Source organism: Plectrocnemia conspersa, unplaced genomic scaffold (assembly GCF_051122295.1).
Source record: "Plectrocnemia conspersa isolate PC_06_02 unplaced genomic scaffold, ASM5112229v1 ptg000003l, whole genome shotgun sequence".
Taxonomy (NCBI): Eukaryota; Metazoa; Arthropoda; class Insecta; order Trichoptera; family Polycentropodidae; genus Plectrocnemia; species Plectrocnemia conspersa.
Genome location: NW_028277167.1, coordinates 1,088,320 through 1,102,343, shown reverse-complemented (window position 1 = coordinate 1,102,343; position 14,024 = coordinate 1,088,320). Strand labels below are relative to the sequence as shown.

Sequence of the window (14,024 nt, the reverse complement as noted above, 5' to 3'; positions counted from 1 at the left end):
TAGAAACAAATATGACATGACAAGAACGTTACAAAGAAAGCTTTTCCATTATGAATTAAATAAAAGAGGTTAATCATTTCAAAATATATTTTAAGATTTTCAAACTCAACATTTTATCAAAATAAATAAGCACAAACTTTTCTTTGAGATGTAAGTAAAAATAAAAGCTATAATTAACCCTTCAATTGCCGAGTCATTTGGGATTACTACATAAATATCAATGTATAACACAATAAAAAAATATATTTTTGAAAAAGTTATTATTATCCTAAAAGCCCGTTAAAAATGAATCAATATGTTTTAATTATAGCGTTATATCTGTCAATTCTTTCCAAAGTAGAAAAGTTAATATATTGGATTTCGGCAACCAAAAGGTTAAAATAATAAAAAAATGATATGCTTAAGTAAAATCTACAAATTTTAATAAATAAATTTGTATGCATATATTATGCTTTTATATACTTACAATGCAATATATGTATAATATGTATTCTAATATTAAAGAATTATAAATTTAATGATTATATACATTATATATATAAAAACAATAACACTCATAGAACAAGATTTTTATCACAAAATTTCAACTGCTGTTAGTTTTAAAGGCCTTATTTTAAGATATTTTCTAATATTATGATACAGGATTATAATTATGGATTTTTGAATAAGAAAAACTGAAATTTTCAATATGTAAAGTATTTTGTTATTTTAGTGACGTATTGTTATAGTTTAAATTACTTTCGCTGGTATTAAATTATAATACATTTTTTTGCAATCAATAACCTGATTTATAATTAATGTAAAATCATGCAGTTTTTTATGAAATGTAGTTTTTTTTATACAGTAGATTTTACATTTTCTGCTTTTTATATAATCGATTATATATTTACATATTAATATAAATTACTATTTAGTAAAATGGTCAATGATTTATATTTATTTTGTGGCAAAAAAATAAAATATAGCTGTAAAAAACAATAAAATCAACTATAATAAATAATAAAAAATATACATCACCAAAATACTTTTTGTAAAAAAAATACTGAATAAATATCTTTAAAATTTAATTCTGTACAAAAAAATCAATGTTATCTTTGTGGCAAAAATAGATATTACGTGACTATTATAAGGCATAATTAATTAACAATTATAATATAATAATTATGCAAATAAATATTTTATTTAAAGCATTTTGTAAATAATTTATAATAATTTTAAGCAATTTAGTAGTATTAAATTAAAAATAATAAATATTATATTAATGGTTTTAATATTAGCTGAATTTATTTACCTATTGATAAAAATGATAAAATTATTTTATTTTATTTTAGTAGTAAATCTATATTATCCTCATACGTAAGTATAAGAAATTATTACTTTCAAATATCACGTTTTTCATGACACAATAACATTTCTAACGCAGATTGATGACGTAATACTGTTAAGAGCCGTTGACGCATATATGCGTTATTTATATATTGATATTCTTAAAAGTCGTTGATGCATCATTTAATATCAAAAAAGACGATTAAGAGACTTTTGCATATATTTAATGCCTAGAAACAGTGACAACAATTTTCAAAAAAGTTGAAAAATATATTATAGTTGCGCATAAACACTTTTTTTAATTTCTATAAAAAAAAAAATTTGTGAAAAATTATTCACAAGTATATTATTTATTATTTTTTTCAATTCTAATAACAGTTGTAAGCCCATGATTATGAAGGAAAGATGTCGTAGTTTTAATCTAGTTAAGTATGGTGGCCAGATTTTGAAAATATCAAAATAGGACAATAAAAATAAAAAGGTGAGTATTGTTGCAGAGCTATAAAAAGGTCATTTGGAATTTTTGTTTAAAAGCTATCGCGAAAATTTTTATTTGAGTACAAATTTCTGAGAGCTAGAAAAGGCCATTTGGGAATTTTTTTGTTCATAATCCACTCAAAACTAGCTCAAAAAAAATGTGTTTTTGGATATTTTTGTTCAAGGACAAATGACGACAATTCTCCTTAAAGGAGGACGTCTGGTAACCTTAAGTTCAGACAAATTATTTCAGGAATTAACCTGAAACTAAATTAATATACCATTTTAACTATCGCCTCTAAATCAATTTAAAATATCATAAAAAATATTTACATAAACAATAATACAAATTATTTTATATTTTAATGTAAAAATTTTGTATTTTTTCTAAAAAACATTATGTCTAGTCTTCCTCATATTCACAAACGCAGGTAATAGTACGAAAAGCTTTCTTTGTATTATTATTAAATCTGTGTTTATTAAATTTTTAGAATATTTATTAATAACTATAACATACACATTATGACCTACAAAATAAAAAATTGAGCACATTTTGTTAAATTGCTTTCATACATAACCTAAATATTGTTCAATAACGGGACCGACAGATTTACTTATGTTCGGATCGGAGCTAACAATAGGTCGTAAATTATTGTTGTTTTCCATATCGTCGTTATTGTTATCTGTGATTATTGAACGAACCGAAGATATATTACTATGGCTAATAAACTGTGGAGGTTCGCTTGAAGAGCGACGATCGGATTTAACCACAATTTTATCTTCGACTTTAGGTTTTGCATTGCAAGCGCAGCCTTCGACGCTACAAACTTTTGGAGTATTTTCCATGGTTCGATCATCGTTCAAAACGGGCATCACCGATGACGGTCTTTGCGGATAACTGTAATTCCTCACGATGGGTACATCCATCACGCTCTGAGGCCTATACGGCTGAGCTTGATATAAATTATTGTCGTTGAATAATTGACACAAGCCGCTGTCGTAAGGATTGTTAGTACACACCCGATTGTTATAGTTTTTAGCACGAAAGCAAGCGTTAGGTGTGGGTTGGTTATAAGAATTGAACTGATACATGGAGTTAGCGTTATACCTTTTCAGTCTAATGTTGTTATTGTACAAACATTGGGAACATTGCGGGGAGCATTGGGGGTATTGGGAGTATCTCTTTGAGGACGTTTGCATGGGAGTGGTGGGTGCTGTGTACGTCTGTGGGAAATATATGTCCGACACCATTTCAAAGCGCTAAAACCAGACAAAAATAGATTTGTTAGTTATAACGCAATGACCCGTTAGTTATTATATTGATAGATATTGAAATTGGAATATACATAAATTCTTTTACTTCTTGAATAAAATGTATAGACAACTATTGAATTGGTCGAAACTTCGACATTATCATTTTTTGGTATTGATCTCAGCAGAAAGGACTTTAGTAATGATATTAGCAATATTTTATTTATTTATAATTTAGTTATATTTACTTCCCTTAACTACTTATTTCCTGCGGAAGTTTTAAAACCTAATGTGTGTGCAAGTTTCCCTATGTACGTGTATATTCGTGCATTATGCTTTCGCGTTTAAAAATTATTCTTACGAAATTTATAAAAGACGAAATAGCCCACCAGTCATAAATTTAGATTTAATGCGCTTTTTTGTGCTATATTTTTTTATAAAAAAATTGCCTGCAAGTTTTCTGATTAACCACTGGAATAGGCTGAGATATAAATAGTCACATCTTTTTTATTATAAGCATGTGTAATATATGGCTTATAGTCTTCTTCATAGACAAATTTTAATGAAAAAAAAATATCTTAGTTGAAATTTACCCTCCAATGAATTAAAAAAGCTCCACCATTGTAATCGACTCGTTTTATTATTTGATTTTGTGTTTTCTTACTTTCCTCTTTTATGAAAAAAAACTTCAGAGCCTTAGACAATCAGTCAAATGGTAGTGAAATAAATAAGCCTTATATTCTGTATTCAAGGACACGAAAAAAAGCACTACTTGAATTGTATTTTTATGATTGATTATGACTGTCATAGAATAGTAAACAAGAAAATCAAAAATAAAAAATCATAAACGAAAATGGCGATAAATTGTATAAAAATTATTTTTAAAATACTAAAATTATATTTATTGTGAAAACCTACTTCCATTATTTATATTAATTTGTATATGATTTATCTAATACAGAATATTTTATGCAGAAATGTTTGTTTTCTCTGTTCTCGATTATAATAAAATTTTATAATTATAATCAGTGGCAGAGATATGGGGGTGGACGCCCGCCCCGGGCGGCATTTGCTTGGGAGCAGAATTTTCGCGATGGAAGGACAGTTCGTTGTAATGTGGTGCTTAAATTGAATGCGCTAAAAAATATATATCCATGAATATGTGAAAACAATAAACAACAGTTTAGCCCCCCTCCCTGACATGAACTCTTTTTGTAAATTCCGATCTCAAAAATCAGCAAATTTTTCGAGAAAATGATCATAGCTTTTTTAGTTAAAAATTTAATTTATACGAGTATTTTTAAATGTTTTACAATTTCTGCATATTTTTATACCGCTTTTTTAAAAAAGTACCGTGACCGGGAAGTGATTAATTATTACTTGGCTATTATGACAATAAAAATATTTTCGCAGACCCAAAAGTTTAGCCAGTTTCTTGAAATTCTCATTATTTGTTCCAGTAAAATACGTGCTAAAATAATGAAATGCCTGAAAGTCTAACTACGCCACTAATTAAAAGTAGAATAGTCGATGTTTTTTAATAATTTGTAAAAAATCGCTATAACAAAATGATTTTAATTATCCTAATGATAAATAGTCCATACTGCTACAATTAGTATTTGATAGTAGATCTAATAATAATATTAAAAAATGTATGTAACACAATGTTCTTATCATATCATGATTATAATCTGATAAATATAAAAAGCTTAATAAGTTCACTACTACTAATAAAATAATTTAGTTAAATAACGAATTGTGAGTTACACTAACAAAAGCGCGAGATTATGAGTTTGTAGCACAAATTATTAAGTGCATAGCGCAAAAAAGGCACAGAAGCAAAATATATTTATTTATTCAACTTTTACATTTGATTACAAATTCACAAAAAAATGTAATCTCATTAAAATATTGCAAATAAAAATCTATTATAACAAACAAATTAATTATGATTTAAAAAAATATTTTTTATTCCGAATATTACACTTTTTTCTGTTAAAATCCATAAATATAATTTTATAAATGGCAAAAAACTGCTTTAAATATATTTATTATGAACTTTTAAACTTTATTTGAATCAAAAATAAAATAAAAAAATTTAGAACTTATTAAAAAATTTAAAAAAAAATGGACAATATCTAAAAATTAAATTTTCATTAACGTTTCAGTAAAATACATTTTTACTAGTAGATACGTATTTCTATTAGTATAAATATAATATAACTGATATGCGATAATGAAATTATATGCTGCTCTAAACTGTCCTTGAAACTCAATTTGACAGTTGCGAAACATCCAGTTGCTAAACAAACTAAACAATTTTTTTGAACTTTCATTCAGTTAGGTTTGGGTTTGATTTAATTTATTTGAAATATGGCAGTATTTTATCGAACTATGAGACATCACAATTCTGTGAATCTCTGATCACGTGTAAATACGTGTACCGGATCATACGTTTGCGATACTGAACAGTGAAATTTTAAATCAATTGTTTTATACATTTTAACTGGCTGAGTTAGTGAAAATATAATTTCACTGGTAGTACAGTAAAGTCCAAGAAAAGTTGTTCAATGTAATGCGCAATACATTTTTTATTAATAAAAAATATCTTTTATCAAATATAATGTTATATGAACTACAAAATCAAAAGTTTCTCTTCTAAATCTTTCAAGGCCATTCTGCAGAGATCGTTTAATTTATACCATAAAGCTTAAATTGACAGCTTATTAGTATACATATGATTATAATGAATGCGGTATTTAATGCTCGATAACATATGTTCAACTATAAATGTAAGATTAAAAAAATGGCAATGCCAGATTTTTCAATCAGACCTCACAATTTAACGTTTGTCATAAACAACCACACCTAACATATACATACAAATAAATATACCTCCACCGCTAAACAGTCCTAAGATCAATACCTTAGTTTCGGAGATCCACAACTGCTGCGATTGACTGCGCTGCACTAAATCGGTGAGCTTTGAATACCACGTTGTAGCCGTGGCTTCGTTTAATCCGATCGTTTGACTGAAAACATGGCCCCACACTCGCTCCATCCGTTGACAATACTCTAGTAGTTTCTTGGAAGACTTGTGAGCTGATCTGGAATTTGTATAAAAAGTGCATAAGCATAATGATCATAATAAGAATATCGTATATTTGAGAGACATACTTAGGCATTCCTTGACGAAGCTGCTTAATTATATGCTTATTATCAGCTTTTAAGAACACCACGATCGGATAGAATTGAGCATAATTCAATCGATCTACAGCATTTGGAGTTATGTCCAATAACGCATGTTTCCCTCTATCCATTATGGCACGGATTCCGGATAGTCTTATGATTCCAGATGTGTTTTTACTCTTGCCGTCTTCCATTGAGTTATCTAATTCTGTAATAATAATAATACGGAATCATTATCTTTATTTTCTTATAAGAAACACTTATTTGCTGTAAAATGAGGATTTAAATGATCAGCTAATGACGAGTGTCTTTCTCTAAGTATTTTAATTGACAGTCCAAAACCGAAGTTAATCTTGAGAGATCAAAACAGTAACTGCTTACACATTTCCATCCTCAGATCACAAGTTGTTTTTATAAATCTTAATCTTACGTGGAGATGTGAATTTTTCAGGATAGTCTCGTAACAGTTTCTCTCTGGCTAGATCGGCAATCGGACCGAACAATATAACAGGCCTCACGAATCCCGGATGCTTCAAGACGACTCGCTCATATGCCGGAAACTTTGATATGCTATCAGAGAAGACGACGTCGTCCCAGTGTTCCTTCCCCAAAGATTTCGAACGACGGTGCGTGGAGCGTCTTCTCCTGAAGAAGCTACCTCTAGATTCTGACGATCCCTGCGTCAGTTCCTTCTTGTTTGCGTTGAATTGAGCCGTCGCAAGCTCTTCGGCTCGCGCTTTGTTGGGAATAATTCCCTTTTGTACTTCTTGATTATTTCTACCTATCCTATAAACTTGCCAAGCACCGACCGTGCCGTTGTGCAAAGTGTCGACGACGTGAAACACGTCGCCGCTACGGAATGTCATCTCGCCTTTCGTCGCTTCCATATAATGGAAGTGACACTTGATATGAAACGAGTCCCCTATAAAATAAAAATCATAATAAATAAATAAATAAAACAATCAAAATAAACTTAGAATGGTACCTCTATGTTGAGCAGCTATCGTTTGGTATTCTTCCGGAGAATGCTGAACGATCAGATCAATTTGTTCTTGTAAACTTAATAAGAATAAGACGGCTTCTTCTCTCGTGACGCCCTTCATGTCCATATCGTTAACCTGAAGAAAAAAAATTTATATCAAATGCTCAATCAGTGGTAATTTAATTACTTAGGAATACTTACTTTTAATATTTTATCACCAGGACATAATCCCTGTAACGAAGCAGGACTTCCAGGCTGAACAGCAGAAACGAATATTCCCGCCTGGTTACCGCCAGTCAATCTTAAACCGACGGATCCATCTTTTTGGAAGCTTATTAAACGAGGTTCACTACTGCAATGGATTATAAAATGGATATAAATAATTTACATGATTAATCAATGAAAAATATAATGCTCTAAGAAAAAAAAATATTTCCTGTCGGCGTTATACAAGTGATTGCATTTTTGAGTGTACATTCAATAAACAATTTAAATACCGAACAAAATTGAAATGTCAGAGCCAAATACAAAGGAATGCGTTACATATCACTTATACAGAATGCAATATTGAGGATTTTTAATTTGCTTTTATGATTTACAATTAAATTAAAAATAACATAAACTTACGCTGGTTTATTTCTTTGATTTAAAGGATCTTCTTCATATAACTGTCTTCTACTACTATAATAATCTAAAACAGACAAAGTACTCTTAAGTATACAGCCTCTTATTAATATATGTATGTATAAATATAATTTCAAGACGGACCACCTTCTACTCTAGGAGGCGGCGGCCTCGGCGGGTGAGTGTGTTGATGCGGCGAGGAAGGAGCCTCGTGATTCAACGGCAACGGTCCTCGTGAACGACTTCCGTTTGCAACAGCGTTACCGTTAACAGTACCACTCCCATTTAAGTTAATACTACTATTTAAAGCACTATCGCCTAGTAAAGTTGAACGAGACGGTGGCGCCACATATAAATTCTGTCCTGAATATGAATTTATAGCGTCAGATCCTAAAATGATAACAAAATAAATTAAATAAATTGCTATTAGATATTTAAAGATATAATTAACAGCTCACCATAATTATTTTGATAGCTTTGATCTAGTAAACCGGATTGATTATTGGAAGACAATCTAGTTTCTCTGACGGCGACTATGTTCAATCTCTCCTTGCAGCTTTCGATTAATTTCCTAGCCTCCTTCAGCGACATGGTGTCGTTGCAAGCGGTATTGTTTATCCTGGTGATGACGTCTCCTTCGCCGAGACCCTGCCCTGACGAATTTAATTGCTCTCTAGCTTTGGGCGAAAGTTCTTTAATGAATAATTTACAGCCTAATACGATTCCGAAATCTGAAACGATAACAACGATAGATGGCATCGTAAATAAATATATATTAATATATTAATAGAAACCAACCTTCTTTCTTTCCTTTGGTAAGCGTTAATTTAATAGTGGTGGGGGTGGATGAAGGCGTAGGCGTCGGCGGAGCGGCTCGTCTCCGCACGACGAGCGACACCGTATTCCCGCTGTCTCGCAAGACTTGCACGGCGGTAGCGTATTCGACATTTTCTAATGATACTCCGTTGACACTCATGATTCGGTCGTTTACTCTGAAAGTTTAGCGTTTAAAGTAACGATTTTTAAGGTCGTCCATCTTAGTTGTAATCGAGTCATGCTCACTGCAGTAAGTCCTGTGCCGGTCCAGCTTTGAGAACGTCGCTGACAGCTATAGACGGATCGCCGCTCGCAAAGTGTGGATTGTCGCGTCCGCCGGATACGGCTATGCCGAAACCGTATCCTGGCACGCGAGAAACGCTCACATGGTGCGTCTCCCAGCCGGCCCAAGACCCGTTCCCGCTACCCCCGGTGCCGCTACCCTGCGAACAAAATTAAATCATAAGCAAAAGATATTCTTGATTTTTGCCATAAAGATTAAATACTGTCATGGCTTTTTTTATTGATGTGAAATACTAATATTTCTATAAACTTTATTATTTAATAATATCGTTGCTAGCAAAAAAGCAAACTAATAACAAATTTAAAATTAGTGCAAAATTTTACGTGTACCTAATAAATAAATCTCAGTAACAAAAAAATAAAAATATATAATACATACAGTTATGTAACAAATAATATAAAAACTACAAAATGTCTGAACTCGTATTGTTTTAGAAGCATAATATTTTTAGTAGTTTCATAAGTTATAAATACTATTAAGCTTAATAATTTCAATTAAAAGTTAATATATTTTTTATTTTAATTTGTAAAAGATTTTTTTCATAATTAATAATTAATTCTAATGTAATTTTTCTTTAATTTATTTTATGTTTTTATTACTATTAGTGTTATTTTATCTTTTAATTTCTTCTTGTAAACTATAAAATCAAGATAAAATCAATTTCTCCTATGTTTGGCCCTAATGGCCCCAAAAGTTGACAACAACGGTTCGATACATCAATACGTTTTAAGATTTAAACAAATTAGGTGCGAACATATTTATTTTTACCACATAAATTACTCTCTGCAACAAATCTACTTAGAAGGAGGATTATATAAATTGTCAAAAATATTATTTACCTTATATAAATGGTTTTAATATTCTGACCAACACTCGCTCAATTTAAATTTTAATAAGTATTTATGTAGCAAAATCTTGATGGCCGCTTTTGTAGCTGTTAGGGCCAAGCGCAGAGAAAATATTCATAACCATTGGTTTCTGAGCGAGGCGCCGATATTCTGAACAAGTACCAAATCAGTTTTAAATATGTTATTATTAGTTTTTGAAATAAATTAAACAACTCTTGTAGATACTTATTAATTAGCACATCGCCACCCTTAAAAAACAACCGTTGTTACACCCCACTGCATTTTCCGTGCAAAACTAAACCTAACCTTACCAAATTAACCATTGTACCGTTATTATATTCGTTTAGGTTAGGTTCTGGTTTGAACAGCAAATAAACGTTTCACAACTGTAAAATTTGTTAACTATAAAATATTTTCATATTAATTTGCATTCCATATAATAAATTCATAAGCGCGCGAACGTTGATTGACTAACAGAGCTCAGCATTGAGACCACGCCAGTCACAAGAAGCGCAATGGCAAGTAACAACTGGTGGTTTTTGAGTGCGGTGCTGTGCTAACTAACAAGTACCCTCTTTTTATATAAACCTAATCATAAACTAATTAAAATATTTTTTTAAAGACATTTTGCTGACAAATTCTAGTATAATGTAACACTATTTATAAACAAAATTGCGTTTATTAGTTACTTTCTGAGAACAACACACAGCACATTGTCTATATAGTAGGTAAAATCCTGATCCTAAAAAAAGATTAACAATATTGCTATTAAACTCTAACTTCTTGCATGGATATGTATAATACGATTTTCGCTTGGCTTAGATATGTTTTATTTGATTCTCACTTATTGCAAGTCGTAATATTGTTTAAAAAAGTCTTAATATGAATGTTAGATAACAGAGCGTTTCCACTGCGATGGCACGATTTTATTGCTTTTGACCAGGATTCTAAACAGGGTTGTCATTTAGGGGGAGGGGGAGGTGGACGTTTTTGCCCCCTTGAATTTGGTCAAAAAAATATATGACATTTAACGAAGACTTGGATTTTATAATCGAGGGATTTTGTCACCGCTTTTGAGAGACACGAGAGATTAGTGACTGTGAAACGACACGGACGAAAATCGAGCTGTTGGTTCACTAGCGCTTGCCGACAGTGAAGAGTTATATAAGTGTTTTTGATACATGATTTATCACCCTTTTTGTGAATCAGGATCTCTACAAATAAAAATAAAATAGTTTTTAATATTGATAATCCAGTATAATAGCTTAAAATCATTAAATGATAACATGTACTAATTTATTTTAATTATTCATAGCGATATTTATCCATTAAATGAAGAAAATAAAGGAAAACCTAAGTTGTAATGATTGATCGGAATTATAATAAATTATATAATAATTGAAACACACTCAAGACTATGTGAAATTAATATTTAGATATTTTAGGCAGCGATGTTATTTGAGGGGAAGGGGAAGAAGTGGTCGCATTTGTCCTTCCTTGAATTTTGACAGAAAAATACATGTCATTTAATTAAATACTATGAATTTTAATGAAACAGAAATATTAAAAAAATATCTAAACCAAAAATTATTGGGTTATTTATTAAAGAAAATCTAAAAAACAATCACGAATCTATTCCGAAAATATGTTTCAAAATATGTCAATTCAATGAAATCACTAAAAAATATATTTTCGGTAGATATATATATTTTTATCAGTGAAAATATAATTCATCTAACAGGTGCTAGTAAAATATACATTTACATACTTATTATTATTAAATTACAATACATGCGATGTATAAATGTTACAGTGAATGTGTTTATTTTTCGGTGAAGTTATATTTTCACTAGTAGATATATTTTAACTGATATTCAATTTGACAATTGCGAAACGTACATTTGCTGTTCAAACACAAACCTAAATAAAAGTGGTCTCGTATTTAACGCACATTCCAAAGTACGATATGGAAACGAGAGACACTATTGTTTATGCTCATTTTTTATACAATTAATCGAAACAATGAACAATATATTGTATGTGCATGTGTATGTGTGTACCTTGAAGATGAGGGCCTTTAAACTATTCAGCCTCCTCCTCATGTTCCACCAGAACTAGTACTAGTACTGGCACATTATGTAAATGGGCGCGACGAAAAAATAGAGACAATCAAATGCGCCGGTCGAAACCTGCTCCAAAGTATTGCGCAATATTTCAATTCGAATTTTCGCGCGCGATTTATCCCTTTGAACGAGGGAAAGGGGCGAGCCGAAGGAATCGCTGCACGAATATTATTGTCACTCGGATCGAAAAGTTCTGCTATGCGAAGCAGCGAGCGGATTCCGCGGCGCGCAGGTGAGTATTAACGGTTCAGGTAGATCGGAGGTGCGGCCGAGCCTTCCGCGGATCCGCAACCGCCGGCTCGCGACCCTCAGGGTTGCCAGCGTTTTCATATCGACGCCGATAACAAACGAACATGCATTATAATCGTACGGTTTGAAACGCTCCGATCGTCAATTGCACCCGTGTCCCTTCCGAATGATTGATCATCGTAAATCGTTTAAAGTGAATCGACTCGATTCGAATCTGGCAACCCTGATTTGAACGACTCGACGGCCGGCGGGTTCGCGACCGCCTCTACCGGGTATGCCGTTCTTCGCATTCCTCCGCATCTATCGACGTAATACTTTCATCTCGATTGTGCGTATATCGAGTATTGCGCAATAACAGCGACGAAAATGGCGGCCGAAAAAATTCATAGAGAAAAGGTTCGCGGCGACTGACGAGAATTCCTCAACCCGCCGGCCGGCGTAATTATCCACGTTTTATCCGGTCGTCGCAATCGGAGCGGCCGGAGCGGAATTTTTTCGTATTCGGATTAACAAACTTTCAAAGGCCGCTAACGACTTTGAAACCTCGTTACTTCGAGACGCATCATAGACTATCAATTCGATGCTACGAATTATCTTACCCCTCAATTAAGGATAATTATAAAAAAAAACGAATCTTATAATTAAATATAATCATAATGCCGTCATGGATGAAGGCTTGCAATTGGAGCGCTAATACGCTTTTTGTAACAATATATAAATAATAACAATGAAATGAATTAATGTGGTTTGATAAATGAGAACACTGTCACTGTTTAACCAAAAGGCATGTATGTCATGCCCAATATATTTTATATTTTCTGAAGCCATTTTAAATGATATGATGATAAAATTTCCAGTATTTTATTTTATTAGTTACTCAGAGATACTTACTGCAATATATTACAGTAAAAATATTTAGAAATTGGCAAATTACTTAATCCGTCGATGGATTTTGGAAACAATTCTTTGACCAGTCTGTGCCAACCGCTCAAAATTTGTTATCCATGGTTCTCAATTTAAAAAGTTTTGTTTTTACATTTACGTACATATTTTCTTTAAATTAATAAAATTACTGTTTTTAATTCATTTTGAGAAGATTAAATTCCGAATTATGGAGTTGATGTTAACGTTGCGAAGATTAACTTTCACGCGCCCATACCATACCACTTTGTCAAAGAATTTCGCAAGAGAGAGATGGGTGAGTATATTGGACGGTGAATATGTATATCTCCTTTTCTCTCGCACGAATTCGCTTGTACGTGTGCGAGCGAGATGCACAAGTGCGTGTGATAGAGCGAGACTCGCTTTGACGCACGCATCAGATGGCGTTTCAATCGTGCCTCAGTATTTGTTTGCCTGTCATCTGGAGAGTTACGTCGAAGCACAGAATATTCCTGCGCTTCTCAATTATTTTTCGACTTAACAAATATACTCGATATTTTTATTTCGTTAAATAATTTTAATTACTAACTTTACTTTAATTAATATTTATAGCGATGCTCAAAATATATAATGATTCCGATTTGAAGGTGTGAAATTTTTCTCGGATAGCAAAGACGTGATTAAAATGTTCTAATCAGAATCAGGCGAAGATTACTGCAATTACGAAGTAAGCACTTTTCACATATACATTTTAAATAATTATTTATTATAAAAGCAGTAATATTTTTTTATTATTTATAGTTCATATCAAATATTTAAGATTCATCGGATTGTAATAAAAACACGGAACATCCATATAATATGATATCAACATTTGTTATGATAAAAAAATAAGACAAATACATATTAGTTTACATTAAACAGTAATAAAATACCCGGATTTCTATGTATTT

At 31.5% G+C, this 14,024-nt stretch overlaps 1 protein-coding gene across 28 annotated transcripts in view; it reads right to left on the bottom strand.

The window, feature by feature from the left end:
- Positions 1–14,024, bottom strand: part of pyd (zonula occludens-like protein polychaetoid) — a 72,641-nt gene that overhangs the window by 11,073 nt on the left and 47,544 nt on the right. For 21 of the 28 annotated variants that reach the window (XM_088183576.1, XM_088183572.1, XM_088183558.1 and 18 more), the window contains 10 exons: positions 8,912–9,108; positions 8,648–8,841; positions 8,308–8,580; positions 7,994–8,239; positions 7,853–7,916; positions 7,427–7,577; positions 7,229–7,361; positions 6,674–7,165; positions 6,232–6,451; positions 5,981–6,161 (listed from right to left, as the gene is read on the bottom strand). In XM_088183576.1, the coding sequence (XP_088039702.1) occupies positions 5,981–6,161; positions 6,232–6,451; positions 6,674–7,165; positions 7,229–7,361; positions 7,427–7,577; positions 7,853–7,916; positions 7,994–8,239; positions 8,308–8,580; positions 8,648–8,841; positions 8,912–9,108 (2,151 nt within the window). Of the gene's footprint in view, positions 1–5,980; positions 6,162–6,231; positions 6,452–6,673; positions 7,166–7,228; positions 7,362–7,426; positions 7,578–7,852; positions 7,917–7,993; positions 8,240–8,307; positions 8,581–8,647; positions 8,842–8,911; positions 9,109–11,877; positions 12,199–14,024 lie in introns of those variants that run through there. The other 7 variants (XM_088183577.1, XM_088183568.1, XM_088183567.1 and 4 more) reach the window with 2 other exon arrangements.